Source organism: Oryx dammah, unplaced genomic scaffold (assembly GCF_014754425.2).
Source record: "Oryx dammah isolate SB20612 unplaced genomic scaffold, SCBI_Odam_1.1 HiC_scaffold_13, whole genome shotgun sequence".
NCBI classification, from domain to species: domain Eukaryota; kingdom Metazoa; phylum Chordata; class Mammalia; order Artiodactyla; family Bovidae; genus Oryx; species Oryx dammah.
In genome coordinates, this window is record NW_024070197.1 from 38,417,758 (window position 1) to 38,440,884 (window position 23,127).

General features: G+C 37.2%; 1 protein-coding gene and 1 non-coding gene across 8 annotated transcripts in view; both read left to right on the forward strand.

The window, feature by feature from the left end:
• CNOT1 (CCR4-NOT transcription complex subunit 1) overlaps window positions 1–23,127 on the forward strand; it is an 84,287-nt gene that overhangs the window by 60,041 nt on the left and 1,119 nt on the right. For 3 of the 7 annotated variants that reach the window (XM_040253865.1, XM_040253868.1, XM_040253866.1), the window contains exons 24-48: window positions 13–153; window positions 1,224–1,403; window positions 2,840–2,956; window positions 3,286–3,396; window positions 3,741–3,818; window positions 3,994–4,171; window positions 4,937–5,067; window positions 5,689–5,985; window positions 6,670–6,810; window positions 6,906–7,010; window positions 7,577–7,696; window positions 8,991–9,182; window positions 9,756–9,898; window positions 10,249–10,357; window positions 10,454–10,623; window positions 11,265–11,496; window positions 13,454–13,702; window positions 14,780–14,943; window positions 15,127–15,244; window positions 16,341–16,442; window positions 18,084–18,257; window positions 19,134–19,283; window positions 19,948–20,128; window positions 21,439–21,571; window positions 22,893–23,027. In XM_040253865.1, the coding sequence (XP_040109799.1) occupies window positions 13–153; window positions 1,224–1,403; window positions 2,840–2,956; window positions 3,286–3,396; window positions 3,741–3,818; window positions 3,994–4,171; window positions 4,937–5,067; window positions 5,689–5,985; window positions 6,670–6,810; window positions 6,906–7,010; window positions 7,577–7,696; window positions 8,991–9,182; window positions 9,756–9,898; window positions 10,249–10,357; window positions 10,454–10,623; window positions 11,265–11,496; window positions 13,454–13,702; window positions 14,780–14,943; window positions 15,127–15,244; window positions 16,341–16,442; window positions 18,084–18,257; window positions 19,134–19,283; window positions 19,948–20,128; window positions 21,439–21,571; window positions 22,893–23,027 (3,851 nt within the window). Of the gene's footprint in view, window positions 1–12; window positions 154–1,223; window positions 1,404–2,839; window positions 2,957–3,285; window positions 3,397–3,740; window positions 3,819–3,993; window positions 4,172–4,936; window positions 5,068–5,688; window positions 5,986–6,669; window positions 6,811–6,905; window positions 7,011–7,576; window positions 7,697–8,990; window positions 9,183–9,755; window positions 9,899–10,248; window positions 10,358–10,453; window positions 10,624–11,264; window positions 11,518–13,453; window positions 13,703–14,779; window positions 14,944–15,126; window positions 15,245–16,340; window positions 16,443–18,083; window positions 18,258–19,133; window positions 19,284–19,947; window positions 20,129–21,438; window positions 21,572–22,892; window positions 23,028–23,127 lie in introns of all 7 variants that reach the window. The other 4 variants (XM_040253862.1, XM_040253864.1, XM_040253863.1 and 1 more) reach the window with 2 other exon arrangements.
• LOC120873407 lies at window positions 1,911–2,049 on the forward strand. The gene has a single exon (XR_005723475.1). It is a non-coding gene; the product is annotated as a small nucleolar RNA SNORA46 (small nucleolar RNA).

The following is a 23,127-nucleotide window of genomic DNA, read 5'->3' on the forward strand; positions in this document are numbered from 1 at the left end:
TTATTTCTTTAGCCTTCTATTAATACAACAAATATAGATACATTGCTTGTGGCCACAGATCAAACTGAGAGAATCGTAGAGCCCCCAGAAAATATCCAGGAGAAAATTGCTTTTATCTTCAACAACCTTTCCCAGTCAAATATGACACAAAAGGTGAGTCTGAAGTAATAGTTTATGTATCACTACAAATGTTCTCTGTTGTTTTTCTTGATGGATTGGGGGATTTATATTTGATATTCTCTATCCTTTTTAATCTTTAAAGGTGGAGATAATAGAATTAAAATGAAGGGAACTTGGATATACAACTAGTGGTTGTAGATTCTGTAGATGTTAAATAGCATTGATTTTATTTATTTATTTATTTATTTATTTATTTATGCCACATGGCATGACATGTGGGATCTTAGTTCCCTGACCAGGGATCGAACCAAACTCACACTCTCTTTAGTGGAAGCGCAGCCTCTTAACCACTGAACTTCTAGGGAAGTCCCAAATAGTATTGTTTTCCAGTGAGTTATAGGCTTTTTGAAGTAAACTTGAAAATGATTTCATGACGGGAATTTCATTTGTATTTGCAGTCCCAATTCACATCCTCCCAGAGATCATTAACAGCTTGTGAAAAGAATTGATGCTTGCCTTACAAGATTATATGCTAAGATAATACCTGGAAATGTCTGTTTTCGTCAATACTGATTAGCCTAAACAAAAGCGTTTGAAATGTAATTTATAACGCAAGTACTGTCTTTGAGAATCTCACCATAATTGATTAGGGGAAATTTTTGAAGCATTTTGCATAGTTTTTGGAAGAAGAGTTTCAAACTTTACAAATAATTCCTAGAGATAGAAATGTAGAAAAACATAGTTCTGGCATCAGGTTTGTTAATAACAGGTTGTACATTAGTAATTTATCTTCTTTTGTTCAAATGGAGAGTAAGTAAGATGGGGATGAAGGACTACATATTTTGCAATTTTTACAGCTTAAAGTGATCATAGATGTTTCAGTTATAATTACCCAGCTTAAGAGATGATTGACTCTATACTTACATGGACTTGAATATACTGTACTTGATAGCAACTGTGTAAAATTGGGGAGATGTAGCATGTTGCTTTAGCATCTAATTTTGCAAGGAGCCATACACTGTAGTCGTGTTCACAGAAACGAAACATAAAACTGTATTTTATCCTCTTAATTGAATACTTCCCATGTTGTAATGGTTGGCTAGGTTGAAGAACTAAAGGAAACTGTGAAGGAAGAATTTATGCCTTGGGTTTCACAATACCTGGTTATGAAGAGAGTCAGTATTGAGCCAAACTTTCACAGCCTGTATTCTAACTTCCTTGACACGCTGAAAAATCCTGAATTTAATAAGATGGTTCTGAATGAGACCTATAGAAACATCAAAGTAAGTGTTCTTGTATTTGTTTTTTTAATTTTTAATTGAAGGATAATTGCTTTACAGAATTTTGTTTCTGTCAAACCTTTATATTTCTTTTTACTACTGTTTTTAGTTTGGAAATATTTGATTGCACAGGTGGAATTAGGGGGTATTGTTTTCTCTTGTATGTTGTATTTGTTACAGTATTTATGCAGGTTGCTTTAGGCATTGTTTTAAATACAGAACTGAGTTTTCATGAAGTGTCTTATAGACATACTCATTTTCGTCATTCTATACCATATCATCATTTATGTCTTAAATGCCAGATATCTCAAGATTCTTGAATGTTATAAAATAGCCGTTTAAGATTCTCAGTTTCTTTTAAGGCCAAACATTTCCTAATGGGCTAATACTTGTTCTAGAATATCTTAAGTATTTTTCTTAGGAGGAATAATTTTTAAAGAAAACAGTGTGAACCAGCATATAGCTGAAAGCATTCTGGGCTGAATAACTTGGGATATTGGCTTAGGAACCAGCACTATATTTAAACCTGTGAATAGGAATTTTCCCTATTCTTGGTTACGCTGTAGTGCAAAAGAATTCCTGGCTCCTTTCTATTGCACAGCTGACTTTGTGCCATTCTGCTGTTGCTGTATGGAGTTAAGGAACATAAGTAAATTCAGCCTTTGTCATTTGATAATAGGGATTGTTGGGATATGAAAAACTCTTCACATGATTTGGATCAAAGATTCTTGCTTTTAGACAAAAGTATAAATTTAAACTAATAGCCATAAAAGGTATTATGTAGGAAATGAATGTATGAGTGTATGCAAGACACTGGAGTGTTGGTTCTGTCTCCCTTAAGAAAGTTAAAAGTAGAGAATTGATGAAATGGATTAGGTCTTCTCGAAGTGTGTAAGCGATATTACAGTGTATTCCAGAAAGTAATCTTAGTTGTTTCCAAAGATAATGCTAAAGATCACAACAGAGCACTGCAATCTTCTTACACTCCTTAGTATGCCTGCTGTCTGGGAAGGACTTAAAAATCATAGCGGTAGTCTTCATTTGAATTGAATTTAGCTCTTCAAAATAGATTTGCAGTTAGGTCACTGCTTCAAACTTAGCTAAAATTTTCAGTTTTAAAATACTTTGCTCTGGGACCATACATGATACGTGGTGTTATTTCACGTCAATATGATGTATTTTATATTTTTTACCTTCTGTAAAATTTAGTTTTGTAAATTTTTTTACTTTTTTTTAAATGTAAAGACGTTTGAAGGTAAAAATGTCACTGAACACAACAAAATGTTGCAGTGATAACGTGGACAGGATCTACCTTGGGGCATGTTATCAGTATTGATGGCTTGTTTTTAATGTAGAATAATGGAATTCTTAAACATTTAGTTGAGAATGTTTTTTTATAAGCTCTTTTTCATGCCTTTCTTAATCCTACACTGTTTCAGGTACTCCTGACCTCTGATAAAGCTGCAGCCAATTTCTCCGATCGGTCTTTGCTGAAGAACTTGGGACATTGGCTAGGAATGATTACACTAGCTAAAAATAAACCCATCTTACACACTGTGAGTTTTAACCAAAGGCTCATGTAAAACTTGAGAATGTTCATACAGCATATTCTACCTAAAAATCTTGACGTTATTTGGGGCTGTTGTGACGGGGTGTCTATGAAGGTTTGGCCCATGTTTTGAATCCCTAATTGCATGCCCATGGCCTTAACAATGTTTAGCAAGATAAACAAAAGGTATGATTGTTACCCCTGGCTTTTCATAAGGTGAGGGTCAATTATTGATTCCAGTTTTGGGGATGAGTGTGGCAGAGTATAATTGGGGTTGTTGAATAAGGAGTTTTCTAATATATTCCCAGCATTTAAAAAATGTGTTTGTTTTTCTAGGACTTGGATGTAAAATCTTTGCTGCTAGAGGCTTATGTTAAAGGACAGCAAGAGTTGCTCTATGTAGTGCCCTTTGTTGCCAAAGTCTTAGAATCTAGCATTCGTAGTGTGGTGAGTAAATTTTAATATTTTATTGAAGACTGATTTGAGTCATCTAATGAGAGTTCGTTTGTTTTGGCACAAGGTCAAGAGGCTATATCCTCAGTTCTTAGCAACATAGAGCTAGATCAGTTAGTTTTCCTCAGGGAAGCTTGGGATTTCCAAATTGAGAGGCTCAGTAGTATACAGGACTCACTTTAATGGGTGGCTTTGGGTTTTGGTGTTTTTCTGAAATATGATTTGTGGGAAGGCTCGGGATTTTATTATGGCCACATGGGTGTGAGTGCTTAACTGTTTTAGATTATACATATTAAAGAGTGAGTTTGGGGCAAGCTTAACATAATGGTTTTCTTCAGGTTTTTAGGCCACCCAACCCCTGGACAATGGCTATTATGAATGTATTAGCTGAGCTACATCAGGAACATGACTTAAAGGTAAGTTTGTTGCTCTTTATCCTTAGGAACACTGTCTTCCTTTACATTATTAAAATTTACAGGAAAAAGAGGGTATTTAGTTGGGGGGAGCACTATGACAAATGGGTGAGAATACTATTATTATGAAGCTGGATATTCATTTTTAATATTCTCATTGAATATTGGAATTACACAGTTAAACTTGAAGTTTGAAATTGAGGTCCTCTGTAAGAATCTTGCATTAGACATCAATGAGCTAAAACCTGGAAACCTCCTAAAGGATAAAGATCGCCTGAAGAACTTAGATGAGCAACTCTCTGCTCCAAAGAAAGATGTCAAGCAGCCAGAGGAGCTCCCTCCTATCACAACCACAAGTAAGTATGATAATTAACCCTCTATTTATCATTCTCTTCAGTGGTACATTCGCATGCATATAGCAAATTGTAATTTTCTATGTAATGTGGGGTTGCAATTTTGTGTACTTTCTGGTGAGCCTTCTAAATTTTTAAGGAAATGTTAGTAATGTCTAGGCATTGTCTTAGTGTATCTGTCTGGTAATTATGTCTGTGGTATTTGTAACTAATATCATTAATCAGTTGTTCCTCATATTCTCCTTCAGCCAGACTGTTACATTGTTTGAGGTCTTAGAGAAAGAAGTGCACTGGCATGAAGACCTGTGTTATTCCTCAAGTCTGGGGATGGCCAGATGGGCTCAACCCATTAGGCGAGTGGGTTATTTAACCTGCATTAAGAGGACTGGGAGCTTTAGGAGGTGTGTTTAGAATAAACCAGCTTTTCTTTTTTCTCAGCCCTCAAGAATCCCCAGGTAAAACTAGGAAACAGAATAGGTTGAAAATTGATGTACATTATATATAGAATAATGGGACAAGGTTTGGGCCAGCTAATGTGGCAAGACCCCTCAATTCATTCCTGTGCCCAGGTGCATGGCCAGTGACTGAGTTTTACATGCTTTGTTCAGATTGTGATAATTCAGGGTGGGAAAAATGTGACCAGTGCCACCTCTCCACCCCCATTCAGTCACTTTAGTTAGATTAAAACCACATGATGCCCTGCTAATTTTATAGTAAAGTCAGGAAGTGTGCTTCTTTCATTAGCTTTTATTTTTTCTCTACATTTAGCAACTTCTACAACACCAGCTACCAGCACCACCTGTACCGCCACCGTTCCACCACAGCCACAGTACAGTTACCATGACATCAATGTCTATTCCCTCGCAGGCCTGGCACCACACATTACTCTAAACCCAACAGTAAGTAAACTGTTACTTTGTGACGAGGTCAACTGGTTAACTTTCCCTTCCCTTTTTTACTTCCTTATCTGGATTCCAAAGTTGTGTGTAGGCTTTTGTTGGGGAGAGTAGGAATTGCTATGTGTAGTATAAGTTCATCATGAATATTTTTTAAGTTTCTTAAAAATTCAGTAAATACCCATAAATAGTCTCTCAAGTAAAGCAAAAGATTTCAATGTAATTTTTTTAAATAAAATGCTTGCTATTTTGAAAATAATAGTTTTTATAGAAAGCCTTTTTTCCTATTATCTTGATTATTTTTGCATTTCCCCATGGTACTAAAGTTACTTTCTTTAGGAGTACTCAAGCCACAAATTTTGACTAACCAGGGTAGTGTCTTTAAGCATCTTGTAATGAACAGTTTGCCCATTAAACTTGATGTGTAATCATGTATCACAAGATACAGTGACTACTGTGCTCTCTTTGGAGCCCAGCTTCTGATTTCTGAGCTTTTCATTATTTAAAGTAGAAATTGGTAGTTCATGGTTAACTTGGAAGTAATTCAAAGACAGGGGTGTGATTACTGATAGAAATTTGGTTGTTTTATTTAAACAAATTGTTGACTTCTCTTTTCCTCCCTAGATTCCCTTGTTTCAGGCCCATCCACAGCTGAAGCAGTGTGTGCGCCAAGCAATTGAACGGGCCGTCCAGGAGCTGGTCCATCCTGTGGTGGATCGATCAATTAAGATTGCCATGACTACTTGTGAGCAAATAGTCAGGAAAGATTTTGCCCTGGATTCTGAGGAATCTCGAATGCGAATAGCAGCTCATCACATGATGCGGAACTTGACAGCTGGAATGGCCATGATTACTTGCAGGGAGCCTTTACTCATGAGCATATCCACCAACCTGAAAAACAGTTTCGCCTCAGCCCTTCGTGTAAGTTTACTATTTTCTTGTAGTATAAAACTCATTATTGCGTATCTGAAAAAGCTCATTTTCATGCAGTGAGCATTCCACGTACTCTAATAGTCACCATATGTGTTTGATGTCTCCCTCTTAGATTTGTCAGTTCTATGAGGTGGTGGTTATTTTTGTTTATTTTATCCTCATCAGTGTTTGGCAAATAGTAGATACTCCAGATACTTACTGGTTTAAAGAAATGAAGGATTTTTTGAAAACTGCCTAAGTTAACACTCCTGATTCTGTTTACCATGAAGAATAGATTTAAAGCACTTTGGAGTAGGACAGTACAAAACAGTTTAAAGTGACTGTGCATGCGTGCAGACATACATAAGCACATAGTCTCTTCAGATAACTCAGTTACTCATTTGGGGTCTCAGATGTCATGGTTAATAATACCTTTGTTTACTGCTTTATTGCTTTCATAGTGTTCACCATCTTCATAACAAGCTGGTAAGATGTTTCAGTTGAGTAGCGTATCAGCTTATAGATGAAGATGATTGTTAGATTACTTCATGGTCACAGCTAATAAGTCATAAGTAGAGTTGGAACTTGTAAAATTAATTTGCCCAGACATTGCATTTTATATTATCCCATCTATCTGTTTTGTCTACCCACAGAAAACTTTAATTTTTTTTCTGTCTCTTCTCCTCCCAATAGACTGCAAGCCCACAACAAAGGGAAATGATGGATCAGGCAGCTGCTCAATTAGCTCAGGACAATTGTGAATTAGCTTGCTGTTTTATTCAGAAGACTGCAGTAGAAAAAGCAGGCCCTGAGATGGACAAGAGATTAGCAACTGTAAGTGTTTAGCATTTGCCTTTTAAGCATTTGTTTTTCCATTTAAGAAAGTGCCTCATAACAAGAACCTCAGTGATTTTTTTGTTTGTTTGCAGGAATTTGAGCTGAGAAAACATGCTAGGCAAGAAGGGCGAAGGTATTGTGATCCTGTTGTGTTAACATACCAAGCTGAGCGGATGCCAGAGCAAATCAGGCTCAAAGTGAGACTTGGGACTGTGTCTCTCTCTGCCCTGTCTTTGTTTTCTTTCTGAGGACTAGGATAGGGGTTAAATTCTGTTTCTGAAAAAGCATGTTATTTCTCTTAAAGGCTGCCTGTGGGGAAGACACAGAAATAGCTTAGATGTATCCCCTACCCCTATTGTTGAAGTGCTGCTGTTAAAAGTTCATATGCCTTCTAGTTTTTGTTTCTGAGCTTGGTCTTCCCTTCTGATACTTGAGTTTTTATTACTAGTTGCTTGTTGGTGAGAAGACAGTGTTGAGAAATCTTACCAATTTTACAGCTCCATTGGAGAACTGCACTGGCTGCATGGTCTTACTTTAGGCATTTGCCAGTGGGAAAAGTCTTTATAAATGAGGGTGACTCTGACAGGTCTCAGGGAAAAATAGGAAACATGCATGCCTGTTCAGTCATGTGTTAAATGTTGTAAAGACTCCTGTGTCCCTTCTCAAAACCCTGGTGCTTACTCCCATGCGAAGTTTCCACTTGATAAAAAGGTTTCCCTTGATTGTGAAGAGGATCCTGTTAAACAGGTTTTCTTCTTCCAAGGTTGGTGGTGTGGACCCAAAGCAGCTGGCTGTTTATGAAGAGTTTGCACGCAATGTGCCTGGCTTCTTGCCCACAAATGATTTAAGTCAGCCCACAGGATTTTTAGCCCAGCCCATGAAGGTAAGTACTTGTCTTGGATTAAATTGAGGAATTTATAGTTTAATTTGAATGTTTCTCTGTCAGTTAATCTGTCACTTGTTCCCAGGAGCTTAAGTTACAAGGAAAAAAAATTACCCACAGCTGTTGCATTATGGAGTGTAGCTCCCCTTTGTATCACATCAGCATGGCATTCGGGAATTTTCTTTTAATCCATGAGGTTGATTTAACCTTCATGTTTGACATAACTAAAGGAATTTACTTGGTGACCTCATGGTTTGCCCTGTTCTTTGTAAAAAGATTTTCTAAAAATCTGAAATGTTATAAAAGTTGAAAATGTGAGGGGGAAACATTTTCTTCTGAACCATTTGAACATAGGTGCTGTCCTTGAAGTCCCAGTCTCTCTTGTGTTTCCTACAGAGACATTCTATGTGACCATAGTAAAACCATTAAAATCAGAGTTAATACTGATATGTTAATATCATCTAATCCTTAGACCTCATTCAAGTTTTACAAAGTGTCCTAATATGGTCTTTTTATAGTAAATCTAAATCAGAATCACACACTTCAGAGAATTCCTTAGTGGTCCAGCAGATAGGATAGGACTCCTCACTACCACTGCGGGGCCCCGGGTTTTGTTTCCTGTCAGGGAACTAATGTCTCACAAGCTGCGTTCCCTAACTCCAGCCCCCCGAAAAGAATTGCATTTCATTTACTTGACATATTTAAAATTTTTCCCCCAAGTCAGTCTAGCCTAGCTCCTTTTCTCATCTTCCATGGCCTTGACACTTTGATTACAGGCCCATGGTTTAGTGGAATGACCTGATTTGGGTTTGTACAATATGTTCTCATGAATAGAGTCAGTTAGTACATGTTTGCTAGGAATAGCACAGAAATGATGCTGTGTTCTTATTCTCTTACTGAGTTTTAACAGTTGGACTGAATACTATATTTTCCATGGTTTGAATTACTTACTTTCATAGGCTGCAAAGAGATTATTAGATGCTACAAGGGGTGCTGCCCTCAGCCTATCTCATTGTTTATCATGCCATCTTTCATCACTTGTTTGTGTTGATGTTTGCAAAGCTTTCCACTATCAAGTAAAACCCCCACCCCACCCCAGTGCTTATTTTGCACTGCCCCACCTAACAGCATCAAGAAGAAATAGTGCAGGAAGGGAAATGAAAGAGCCCTTCCATATTTTTGATGAAAAGAAATTAAGGGTAGTAAACATACCCAGTTTTAAATTACTGCTTGTGCCAGTGAAAATCTTTTAATTCCGCACCTCCCCTCCTTTTTGGTTGTTTCTTCAAAACAGCAAGCTTGGGCAACAGATGATGTAGCTCAGATTTATGATAAGTGTATTACAGAACTGGAGCAGCATCTTCATGCTATCCCGCCAACTTTGGCCATGAACCCCCAAGCTCAGGCCCTCAGAAGTCTTCTGGAAGTTGTAGTATTATCACGGAACTCTCGAGATGCCATTGCTGCTCTTGGATTGCTCCAGAAGGTTAGTGTTCTTAATCTGTTTGTTTTAGAAGACGCTAAGTTTGTAAACATCTGGTGATCTGTATCATTATCTACTTTATGGTTAAGATTTTAAAAAATTAATATAAAGCAGGTTCTGTTCTGTAGTAAGCTGGTGATTTTCTTCAGAATAGAGTGTTGCAAATAGTTAACAAATTTTAAAGTGGGAAGTCTTTCTTTTTTTCCCTATAAAGGTAAGATTTTCAGGAATTACGATTATTTAAGAAACTTTAAAAGATACTCCCTTAGGTTTTGAGGGACAGTTGATCTAAGTACTGGTTGGGGGGCAGAATGTGGGGGCAGAATGGGTTTTGGCTCTGCTGGGACAGTGAAGCCTTTTCTGACAGTGAGGAATGTAGTAAGTATAAACTGGAAGGAACTGGGAGAGGGTGTGTGTGAGGCAAGTGGAAAGGGTTTTGGTGTGTGGGGAGAGATTCTTTACTGAGGCCTTAGAAAACATTGTACTTTGTTTCGAGGTTTGGTTATTGACTTTGATTATTGGGCTGAGTATTGTCTTTTCCATGAATCTGAATGAATGCTTTTTTTCCTTCAATAGGCTGTAGAGGGCTTACTGGATGCCACCAGTGGTGCTGATGCTGACCTCCTCCTTCGCTACAGAGAGTGTCACCTCTTGGTCTTGAAAGCTCTTCAAGATGGCCGGGCATATGGGTCTCCATGGTGTAACAAACAGATCACAAGGTCAGTCCCTGTCCTAGAAGAGTAATATTTATTCAACTGCCTTCCCACACACCACATGGCCCTGTTTATAAAATTCAAACGTACAGAATTTCTAATTTTAAGTTGTGAGAATTATGTCTTAAATGGAATGCTTTGTTTTCGAGACTTAGCAAAACTTTTAACACTGGGTTATCTGTTCTCCTTAGTTACTGGTTATTTTAAATCTTGGAAACTGATAAACTGATTTTCAGTTGGTACTCAAGGCATCCTTAATTTGGAATAAGTTAACATTGAATGAAGCAGGCCCTTTATTTCACTTGATCCACAGTATGGGTGAGCCTTTATGAATAAAGGAATACTGACTTTCCTAGGTGCCTAATTGAGTGTCGGGATGAATACAAATATAATGTGGAGGCAGTGGAGTTGCTAATTCGCAATCATTTGGTCAATATGCAACAGTATGATCTTCACCTCGCTCAGGTATGGAGAGAATTAAGCGGGAAAGGAGACTGGTAGCTGGGAAGTGTGTTTGCTGTCGGTGCTGTCTTTCTTACATTGTGCTTTCTGTGTTGCCAGTCAATGGAGAATGGTTTAAACTACATGGCTGTGGCATTTGCTATGCAATTGGTAAAAATACTGCTGGTGGATGAAAGGAGTGTTGCCCATGTTACTGAGGCAGATCTGTTCCACACCATTGAAACCCTCATGAGGATTAATGCTCACTCCAGAGGCAATGCTCCTGAAGGGTGAGAAGGAAATGTTTTGGGGTTGTTGTGCATTCTGCAGTTTTAGAAATGAGTGTGTAGACTTACTAACGTTACCGTTACGTAACAGCTTTACGTACAACATATGGTAAGCTTTGGTGAGGCCTAATATTGTCCCTTGAAATATGAAAGCTTAACTAACTGCTGCCAAGCCCTCTTGCTGCAGACCAGTACATACAGCATTAGGTTTGGTGTCAGAGTCCTCTGTTGAAGGCCTGGCTCAGCTGCTTAAAATCTGATTTTAGAAAAGTTGACTTATCCTCCCTAAGCTTGTTTCTTATATAAAGTGGAAATAATATCTTGAATAGCTGTTGAGAATTAAGTAACACAAAGCATGCCACATAGTGGGCATGCAGTGAATAATTTTTTGACCACGGACATCAGCTCCATTTCATTGGGCGTTTTTTGGTCAAGAAGTGACTTAACTGAAGTCAGTCATTTGCACATTTTGTCCTCATGGGTAAACAGATACAAAGAAAACCAAGGATAGTTTTGTTTAATTATGGGAATGGTAAATGATCATCACTCTTGTGGTTTCTATTAAATAAGCAAATTTCCAACTGTATGTCTTTGAAATCACAACCATGAGTAGACTGATTTTCATTCTGGATTTATTGTACTAGATTGCCCCAACTGATGGAAGTAGTGCGATCCAACTATGAAGCAATGATTGATCGTGCTCATGGAGGCCCTAACTTTATGATGCATTCTGGGATCTCTCAAGCCTCAGAGTATGATGATCCTCCAGGCCTGAGGGAGAAGGCAGAGTATCTTCTGAGGGAATGGGTGAATCTCTACCATTCAGCAGCAGCTGGTCGTGACAGTACCAAAGCTTTCTCTGCGTTTGTTGGACAGGTAGAGCTTTTGGAAAGAAAGGTGCTTTTTATTCAACATAAGTAGGGTGTGATGCCTCCATTATTAAAGCTCAGTATTATGTACCTGTGGTCAGTTACCTCCATACTCATGTAAACCAAAAATGCCTTCATCATTACTCAGTTAAATTGATACTGTTTATTTTCTCATCATTGGTCACTAAGCAGTAAAGTCAGCATTTGCTGTCCCCTTTAGTACTTTTTATCTGATTTCAGTTGTCACAGCTACAGAATACAGTGGACCAGTTAATGAATAATAAAATTGCCAGATGTATGTAGTAATTTTACCAGCTTGATTATCAGCAGTGATGAGATTATGGGCTAAGTAAAGTTCTGTAACAGCCCATGTTTAAAAGTAAAATAAGGAGTCCCCTGGTAGTCTTGTGGTTAGGATTTGGTGCTTTCACTTTGGTGTCTTGAGTTCAGTCCCTGACTGGGGAACTGAGATCCTGCAAGCTGTGAGACACAGCCAAAAAAAAAAAAAAAATTGAAAATTGAAAATATAACAGAAAAACTTAAGTATTTAAATATGGTAGTGCTTTTTATCTTTCTAAATTAATTAGCTTAGCTATCTCCTAAAATAGCTTATTTCTGTATTTTGACCATTGTATTTCTTCAAACTGAGACCAAAACTTAGGTGTGTCACCAAAGAAAGATACAAATTATCTTTCATTTGAATGACAAATGAATATGGAAGAGCTGGTTTGATTTTTAGAAGTTGTTAGGAATTGGATTTACTTTTCAAGATGATTTTTTTTTTTTTAGTTACATCATAATAAGTAAATTTCTCCTGTAAAAGAAGCCAAGGAATTATCAAACATACCCTATTGAAAAGCTGCTACTGCATACTTAGAGTTTGATTTCCAATTTGGATGGAGGAATTTCAAATCAATTGGTTTTTGTGATCATTGATATTTCATGGGTATGGATGTGGCACCTGTCTCGGCTCTTCCTCTTGGCTTATTTGCTCTTGTTTCTTCTCTTCGTTTGAAAAAGATAATATATTTTTCTGTGCTTTTGAATCTTTTTGAGAATTCCTTTCTCCTCTTATGCTCCCTCTTGATCATAGCAGTCTGTCCTCATTTCTTCTCCCCACTTAGTTTTTTAGATTTTATTGTACAGAAGTCCCTTTGCAGGCCATCTGTTTTGCCTAGGGTATTATTAACATCAGTTCAGCTGTGTTAATTACTTATCAAGGGACAGTTAACTTGACCATTATCTTGGAAACTTTTTAAAACAAGTTTTCATTCTGGGCTTGGTTTCATTGCTTAGTAAGCACTGACCTCCCTCTGCAGCCTTAATGTTTTTTACACTGTCTTCTTTTTCTTCTTGTACTAGCCAAATAACTTCTCTGCTTAACTTCCAGATTATGTCGTAAAATTTGGACTTATCCTTTCTTTTAAATAAACTTACCCTTTTCACTTTATCTTAATTTGTATTAAAATAGCTGGGTATGATCTGTGAGCATTTTAATTTGGTACCTACTTACTGTATAAATTATTACTTGATTTTCCTAGTACAACTAGTTGGAGTTTCAAAAATTTTGTTGTTTTTGGTTAAGTCAGATGGAAGAAATTATCTTAAATTTTGTGAGGAAATAAAGTATATGTAACTTAATCTCTTACTTGGGGGAAATACACATTGACCAGAATGTCTTAATATGACTTAATGGGTTACTAAAAAGGTGGTTTAACTTGCATAGTTAACTTCTGAAATTATTGGCTATGGACTGCTTGTTTAAAATTGCCCTGTTATTATCTTCTTTCTCATTTTCCGTCAAAATTGATGGAATTCTGTCATGGGTTCTATTGTTTTACAAAGTAACAGTTAGAAATGTGACAATAGGATTAAATGAGAGAATACTTCTTAGCATGAAAATTTAACGTTTATTCATGTGTGTTATCTCATCCTGCCTTCTAATGTTTTTGTTCCCTTGGTAGATGCACCAGCAAGGAATCCTGAAGACTGATGACCTCATAACAAGGTTCTTCCGTCTGTGTACTGAAATGTGTGTTGAAATCAGTTACCGTGCTCAGGCAGAGCAGCAGCACAATCCTGCTGCTAATCCCACCATGATCCGAGCCAAGTGCTATCACAACCTGGATGCCTTTGTCCGACTCATTGCACTGCTAGTAAAGCACTCAGGGGAGGCCACCAACACTGTCACAAAGATTAATCTGCTGAATAAGGTCTGAAATCCTTTCTTTCCTTAGACTTTTGCACACTTGAAGTCTGCATCAGTGGTTCTCAACCCTACAGGGCCCTCAGAACATTTTGTAATATCCCACTTTCTGTCCAGAAATGAAATTCATAGATAATAAGTAAACATAATCACCGAATTTTAGAGTATGGTGCCTTAACTGAAAGACACCCTCTCTCAAAACAAAAAGGTATATGGTATTTTCAGTGTGTTACTGTTTGGTAATGACTACATTAGAAGAGACTTAGGGTAGTATAAGATTTGCCCCCAAGTACAGAGTTAACTGTGAATGGGATGGCTAGGCATCTCCATTGATAACATAAGATTGACAACTCAGATACCATGAGTGACATTGCAGTTGTCTTTGATTTTCTGAAAAGGAACAGAGTTTTTCTTTGATTTCTGCAGTGGAATTCCTGGTAATTTGAATTTTAAGATAGTACAAAAATGAACTTAGACTTTGGTCTTGGGTAGTTACAAATGGGTTTCACGTCCCCTGCTCTTCAGTGGTGAAATCAAGTGGAGTGCAGGATAGTTCTGCAATGTTTCTGCAACCTAACAGTATATCTGACCTCCCATCTCCTAAATGCCAAGAGAACTATACATCATTTGCCTCCTGTAAGCTTTATAAGTGAAAGTGAAGTCGCTCAGTCGTGTCCGACTCTTTGCAACCCGTGGATTGTACCCCACCAAGCTCCTCCGTCCATGGGATTCTCCAGGCAAGAATACTGGAGTGGGTTGCCATTTCCTTCTCCAATGTCAGACCAGAAAAATTAGGTTGGTTGTGTAAACAGGATAAAATATGTTACCATGCTGACTTCTAGAGCTTTAGAAAAAAAAATTTGTGGAGAGTGTACATGTCTGGTCCATGGTTATGGAAATTCAGAGAAAACATATAAAAGTACAGGGCAAATCAAACCAACGTGTGGTCCCTTTGGCTACCAGTATATAATTTTCTGTTTACTTCCATGTGAGGCATAAGAATGAAAGGTATGAAGCATGACTAGAGATTGGTAAATGAACTGTCTTTGTGATTTACATGCTGTATAATCTGTGTGCTCTATAGGTCCTCGGTATAGTAGTGGGAGTTCTCCTACAGGATCATGATGTTCGGCAAAGTGAGTTTCAGCAACTCCCCTACCATCGAATTTTTATCATGCTGCTCCTGGAACTCAATGCACCTGAGCATGTGTTGGAAACCATTAATTTCCAGACACTTACAGCTTTCTGGTGAGTTACTGAAAATAATAATGTTAAGGATTGCTGTTTTAGTGTCATAAAATGTGAGAACTCTGTGGGTTAGAAGCATGTTGATTTCACCATGCAGCTTGCATATTGTCTACTTCTAGTCTTTTTTTTTTTTTTTTAACTTTAAGTTGGACTGTGCTTCTGACTAAGGTTTTCTTCTTTCAGCAACACATTCCACATTTTGAGGCCTACCAAAGCTCCTGGCTTTGTGTATGCTTGGCTTGAACTGATCTCCCATCGGATATTTATTGCAAGAATGCTGGCACACACGCCACAGCAGAAGGTGTGGCTGCAGTTTATCTCCTACAGATGAAGACTGTAACTACCTGGGACTTACTGGCACTCTTAGTCATTCAGTGGCCACTGGACTTCTTTCAGGCTTAGTTGGGAGTCCTTACATTTAGTGTAGAGTCAGGGCATGGGGAGAGGCCTAACAGGTACTTGACCTGAAAGCCATTCCTCAATGATTAGCGTATGGCTTCTCCAAGTTGTCATGAGTCACCTTATGTCAGCCTTGTAAGGGATTTTCCAAAAAATGTTGAGACCCTAAAGCTCCTCTGTAGACAGTTCTATAAAACTCTTGAGTAATGGAACTCGGGAACCTGCCACTTTTACAAGTTCTCACTCTGAATACTAAAGACTCATACATTCAGGGTTGAGGACCACTGGTCTCTACTGTATTTGAAGAATTAAGATAAAATTTGAGATGAGTTTTTTGTATAATTGTGAATAAACACAGTTATATGATAACGTTTCTCTCTCATCTTGCAATTAAATGGCAGATGAGTCTAAGGAAGTACCTTTGATTGACCCTTCAGATCAGAAGACAAATGTGACTGCTATGTGTTTGGTTTAAAAAAAAAAAGTGAAATAATCCTTAAATGGATTTGGTATTTGAGGAAGAACAATACTGAATAAAATCTACCCAAACTGCACATAATTGGTATAACTGGAATATGGTAAGCAGGCCAAATTTGGGTGAAAATAAAGGATTCATGTTGTAAATTGGATGAGGTTATTTGCTAAGAGTTGAGGAATTGAACGTGGGAAAAATAAATAGTTGAGATCCAGGACTTGAAGAAATTAAGAAAACATGTGAGTTTCTTAGTTGGCTGGGTGATTTGTGTTCTGGCTGAAACATCCTTCCCCTATTTGGTGCAGGCAGAAGGACCTATATATCCTGTAATTTCTGGAGCCAGTTTGTTTCAAATATCATTTCCCATTATCTGCATTATTTTGCTTACTCCTTTTTCATGCCAGTCAGTCTTTAAGAGAGGTTTATGAAGAAAATAATAGTCACAGTGTAGCTGCTTGGGCAACCTTTTTGGTGGCAGGACAGCAGCTGAGTGTAATTATGACCCATATGTTCTTTCTTTCAGGGATGGCCTATGTATGCACAGTTACTGATTGATTTATTCAAATATTTAGCGCCTTTCCTTAGAAATGTGGAACTCACCAAACCTATGCAAATCCTCTACAAGGTAATTAATTTGAAGTTGTAAAATTAGAATAATTAAAACCTAACACTCAAAGCAGTTTAAAACACTTGAAAAATACTTCAGCTGGCAGTATGAGGGCTAATGTTGGTTTTATTAAGCTTTTAAAGTATAACACATATTCAGAAAAGTGCAAAAGTTGAACATAATTTGTATAACCAGTGTTTGATGTTCATATATCAGTGTGTGCACCAGTTAACTCTTCCAGAATCGCATTAAACTGTTTCTCCCCATACTTAACATACTTGAAATTGTCTGTTTTTCTTTTTAGTAATTTTGGCAGTTGTGCAGAAGGAGCTTACTGTGGATTTAATTTGCATTTCCTTGATTTCTTAATAAGATTTTTGTGTGTAGATTGGCCAGTTGGGTATCCGCCTTTGATGATGTACCTCTTCCATCCTTGTGCTCATATCCCTTTGGGATTATCTGGGTTTTTCTTCTTTTTTTAGGATTCTTATGTATTCTGGATGTAAGCCGTTTGATGATGTATATTCAGACATCTCCTATTCCTGTAGCTTGCCTTTTCACTCCCTTAAAAGTAATATGTTTTTTGAGGGATAGATGCTTTAAATTCAGTGTAGTCAAACTGACCAGTTGATTTAGTACCTGTATGATCTAGTTGACTGTGTATGGGCATCTCTCTAGTTTATCTGTTGATCTGTTCTTAGCCCAGGATCAAAAGGTCTTGATGGTAAGACTTACTGTAAAGGTAGAGCAAAATCTTCTTCAACTTTGCTTTCTTGTAACACTATTTTGGCTATTCTGTATCATTTGCAGTCCCATAAAACTTTGCAATTAGCTTTACTTGTAAAACTTTCTGGGATTTAGATTGAGATTTCACAGAATATGTAGATCAACTTGGAGAAAATAGATGCCTTAGTAATATCGAACCTTTCAACCCATGTGTATCTCCATTTAGTTGTTAGGTCTTTAATTTTACTTCCCTTAGACTTATTCCCAGATATTGATGTTTTTGTGAAATTGTATAATGTTTTTATAAATCTGTGGTTTTGTAGGTACCATTTTCTGGTTAAGGAAATGCCCTTTTAATCATAATTTACTGATAGTTTTAAAAATCATTAAAATGAGTGTTGAATTTTATTGGATGCTTTCTTGAACTCAAGGTCATGTGTTTTTTTGTGAATGTTATTAGTCCATTAATTTTCAGATTGTTAAACTGCCATTGCATTCATTTGTGGATCATTTGGTTGTGATGTATCACTGATTTCCATTTTGACTTTAGGATTGTTTTTTTAGTTTTCATGTCATCTTGGGATCAAAGTTATGCTACTTTTATTGAAGAGGTTGGAAAATAATCTTTTTGTATTAAGATTGAATAGTATTAATTTTTCCTTAAATATTTGTAAGGATTTGGCAGTAAAGCCAGCCCTAGAGTTTCTTTGAGGAAAGAGTTTTAACAAATATTTAACTTCTGTATTATAAAGGGCTATTCAGATTTTCTTTTTTGTTTGGGTTTTGGTAAGTTGTATTTTTTTATAAACTCTGGGTACCTAGTTTTGCCTTTTTTCCCCTCCCTTCAGTTAAATTTATAATAGTAAAAATGTTACTCTTGTTTTCTTACTTAATGTGGAAACAGCCAATGTTTTTCTTGTTTTTGAAAAATAGGGCACTTTAAGGGTGCTGCTAGTTCTTTTGCATGATTTTCCCGAGTTCCTTTGTGATTACCATTATGGATTCTGTGACGTGATCCCACCTAATTGTATCCAGCTAAGAAATCTGATCCTGAGTGCCTTCCCAAGAAACATGAGGCTCCCAGACCCATTCACTCCTAATCTGAAGGTAAAGTTCTAAATAGTTTAAGGAAAAGAAAGTTGTATGTTAGTATTTTAGTCCTTTCTCTGCTAAGAGGTATATGCTGCCCCCAGCACACACATACCTACAAGATACCTGTTACAGAACGATGCTCTTTGGGGGGAAGCAGTTATGTTATTAAACCTGATAAAGTATGAGACTGCTGCTGGATATTGGTTCACAGTATTTGTCTAGTTGCTATTTTCAGTTCTGATATTAAATTCAGCTGTATTTACAGAACCTCCACCTAGGTATTGGGCCAGTCATTTGTTGGGTGGCCCTAGTGGCACAGCACTGCAGAATAGACACTAGTAATGCCACATTTCATAGGTGTGTACTTGCATTTTGTTTAAACCGTCCAAAGAAAAGTGAGAAGGGACTGTTTTAAGATCATACCACCCTTACATGGCTACTGTAATTTTTATGTATTTTTTACTGTTTTCTTCTGTCACATGGATTTTTTTTTTAAAGTAGAGAATATGATGTCTTACTTTGCTGGGATATCTTTTCAAAGAGTAGGGCTCTTGGTGAGCAAAAAATCTCATTCTGTATTTTAAACTAGACTTCTACAAAAGATACCTATTGTGCCTTATTGTAAGAAGGATAAAACAGTATAGAATGAGAAATTACTATCATTTTGTATATAGGTACCTTTGAGTAATCTATTTCTTCTAATTAATAACACTTTGCTGTGTAACAGAGATTAACACATTATAAATTGCTGTATTTCAATAAAATGTTTTTAAACAATTGAATACTCTTCAAGACAAAATTTTATATAAACAACTTTATAACATAGAGACAGTTTGCTATTAAGGCCCTACAAATGCTTCTGATTGTGATTCTTGTATTTGTTTGTGGCAGGTGGATATGTTGAGTGAAATTAACATCGCTCCCCGGATTCTCACCAATTTTACTGGAGTGATGCCACCTCAGTTCAAAAAGGATTTGGATTCCTACCTTAAAACTCGATCACCCGTCACTTTCCTGTCTGATCTGCGCAGCAACCTACAGGTTAATTGGTTTGACTGTAACTCTGTCTTTCATTAAAATACTATGTGCATAGTTAGTCCTATGCATGGTCTCATTTCAACCTGCTCTAAAGGTTTTAAAGCACATTGTCATTTTTAATGGTTGGATGAGATTATATTGTACATTTTAGCATAAGTACATATATTTATCCTATACATCTATAGCATAATCTTGGAAGAGGCAGCCAGGGAATGGACTGGTTTTCTGTAAGACTAGATTGCTGATAATCGCTCTCATACTCTTAAGACTCTTCTAAAATGGATTCTGATTCAGTTTGCTGTATAGAAAATGATGAGGCTGTATTATTTTTCCAGTCTTCCCATACCAAGAAACCACATCTTTTTCCCTCTTCAATTTTTTTTTTTAATAAGTGAGATAATACATATTTTGGCTTTATAAACTTTATTTTTGTGCTGGTAACTGGTAAAGCTTTGGTTTCCCAAGGGAAATCATATCTCTTTTATTGACATACTGTCCTTGAGCATCTGTGTATTTGTTACATAACCATACAAAATCAAAACAAATTTCTAAAATTTAAGTCACAGAGAATATTGGGAGCAGTTCAGCTTTTCTCTGAAAGTCATAAAAAGGATTCTTAGATCTATCAGTGCGAGTAAGTCAGGAGCTTTCTGTTTTGTTCACTTAGGTATCCAATGAGCCTGGTAATCGCTACAACCTCCAGCTCATTAATGCACTGGTGCTCTATGTAGGGACTCAGGCCATTGCACACATCCACAACAAGGGCAGCACACCTTCGATGAGCACCATCACGCACTCAGCTCACATGGACATCTTCCAGAACCTGGCTGTGGATTTGGACACTGAAGGTGAGTGGAGCCAGCCAGTTCTCAGAGTCAAGTTTCCTGTGTATTTGGTCATAGTCTGGTCCTAAAAATACTTTAAGCCACAATAGAGAATTTTCTGTCAATATGATTATAGGTCTGGCTGATTATTTTAATTCAGTAGTATCTGCTCAATGCAGAAAACACAGAAAAGCATAAAGGGGGTAAAAACCATCCAGAATCCTTACCATATCAGTTAATATTTGAGTATATACAAGTGTATTGTTGTTGGTTTTTTTTTTTAGTGTGAAAATAAACATTCTTTTTTACTAGCCTCTCTTTAAATATAGGCTCACTTGTTTTGCTAGCCTGCTTTTTATTCCAGCATTATTGGTGCCTCTTTGCCAAGCAGTATGTTACATATTCCATGTGTAAAGAAAGATTAGTGAATAGGACTCGCCCTACCTGCTTTGCAAAATGTTCACGTTATAATTTCTGGTGTAGGCTGTATCTCGCTTGCTTGAACTACATCTTTTGGTGTTCTGTATTCATTGTAAGAGAGACCCACGTAGGTGGTGACCAACTATACAGTCCTGCTTGTCTTGGCTTTTTAACTCCACTATGGATCCTTGAGAGGCTAATTTTAAGTATATACTACTTGCGTATTTGTGGTGGGGGGGAGGGTCTGAGACAGCTTAAAAATCAAAGATTTAACACAGGTCAATACCACTGCATCCACAGCCCAACAGCAAAAAAAAAAAAGGGTAGTCTCCAAGGCAGTGTTGAAGCTGTGAGTAATACCAAGCAGACACAGACAACCAAATCCAGTTAAGATGATGCCAGTTTCAAAGTAGAGACTGGGAACCCTTGGTGGGTTATCCCCAAGGTAAACCCCTTATAGAGGGACTGTGAGGTCAAAACTATTTTCATAATGAAACATTTGCTTTTTTTCACTCACTCATTTTGTTACTAGTGTACAGTGAAGGTTTCCAGAGGCTACATGAATGAAATACCATACTGGAACAGACTGAACAAAAGGGCAGAAGTGAGAATCCAGCAGAATGTAAAACATTGACACTCTACAGTAATAAACTTTTTTGGGGGGGAAATACTTAAATTTTTTATTTACATGTTAATATGCAATAATTCTCAAAATAGTTTTCAACTAAAAAATTTTTTAATGTGGAAAACAGTGAAGTAAAACCCAGAGAAATGAAAACTCTTTGGGGGTCCAAGTCCCACTGGTTGAAATTAAAGGATAACATGAGAGCCTTTATCAGAAATCCAGACCCTAGCCAGTCAGAATGATTCAGCCTTTGAAGAACAAATTCTCGCTAAGCTGTCTTAATTTCTAGGTCGGTATCTCTTCTTGAATGCAATTGCAAATCAGCTGCGGTACCCAAATAGCCACACTCACTACTTCAGCTGTACCATGCTGTACCTTTTTGCAGAGGCCAACACTGAAGCTATTCAAGAACAGATCACAAGGTAAGACAGAAGTCTGTTTTTTGGAGTTTCTAAATGGAATCTCTTCCCTTTTATTATGAATTCTGAGTGTTTTTCCTACGCATTCCATGTTCACTGAGTATCTGTGTTAAATACTTGCGTGTTCAGGCATGTCTGATTCATTGAGACCCTATGGACTGTAGCCCACCAGGCTGCTTTGTCCAGCCAAGAACACTGGACAAATACTGGGATTCTCCAGACAAGAATACTGGAGTGGATAGCCTTTCCTCCTCCAGGAGATCTTCCCAACCCAAGAATGGAACCCACATCTCTTGCATCTGCATAGGCAGGCAGATTCTTTACAGTTGAACCACCTGGGAAGCCCATGTGTTAAATAGTTGTGAACAAAAGGACTTGGTTCCTGCCCTCCTGAAAATTAGTCTGATGGGCACCAAAAAAAAAACCATACACACAAACAGAATTACTAATCATTGTTGAAACCAAAAAGTAGTTTTCAACACAAGGTACCAGTATTTTTATGGATTAGGGATTTTTCTCAAGTGTTGTTGTCAGCATATTTAACCTGAGTCCTGAAGCATCAGGCCTTTCAAAGGTCATGTTAAAGAGCTTAAACTTGTCTTTATTACCCATAGGTTGTAAGGTTTTAAGCAGGAGAAATAACAGGATCATACTTGTGTTTTACTAACAATAGTTAGGAATCTATTGCAGATTGCTTGGACTATATACAGCATTTGCAGATTAGGAAATGGGTACATCCTAGTGAGAAATATACAGGCAAACTTAAAGAACTGGACCAGACTTGCCCCTTCACCTATTATTGGCTTCTAGGTATTAATATTCCTTAGTTTTATAGACTAAAAATTAGTATTTTATTATTAGATGTTGAGATGATAAAAGTCCTTTTAGTGATTACATATAAAGCATCAATGAACATCCTTGTACTCATGTCTTTGTTCCTGTGCTTTATTACGTCTTTAGGATAAATTTAGAAGTACAATCGGTTAGGTCAAAGGATGTGAATATTTAAGCCAATACTGACTGCCATTCAGAAGAATCCCCCCCCCCCCGTTTACATGTGTACTAGTAGTATTAAAATTCTTTATTATTTGAGTATGTATTAAGTGATTATTTTCTCTGTGCAATGTAATCTATGATCTATTTACCTTAGTTTTCTGGGCTCAGTAGTGGGAAGAGGTGGGGTTCAAACCTACTTTATGTAATTCTAGGGTCTATTTACGCTAACTATTCTGTATATCCACCTTCCTTTTCTAAAGCTAATGAAGAAGTGGTCATGATCTGGTGTTTTCCTGTGCATTGATCAACTTTTTCTTCCATTCTCCAGGGTTCTTTTGGAACGGTTGATTGTAAATAGGCCACATCCTTGGGGTCTTCTTATTACCTTCATTGAGCTGATTAAAAATCCAGCATTTAAATTCTGGAACCATGAATTTGTACACTGTGCCCCAGAAATTGAAAAGTGAGTCAAAAGTAATTCACTTGATGGCTTCAGCTTGGGTGGGTGATTAAGAAGGGAGTAGTAGCCAAAATTAGTAAGACACAAGGTTTGGTCAGGCCTG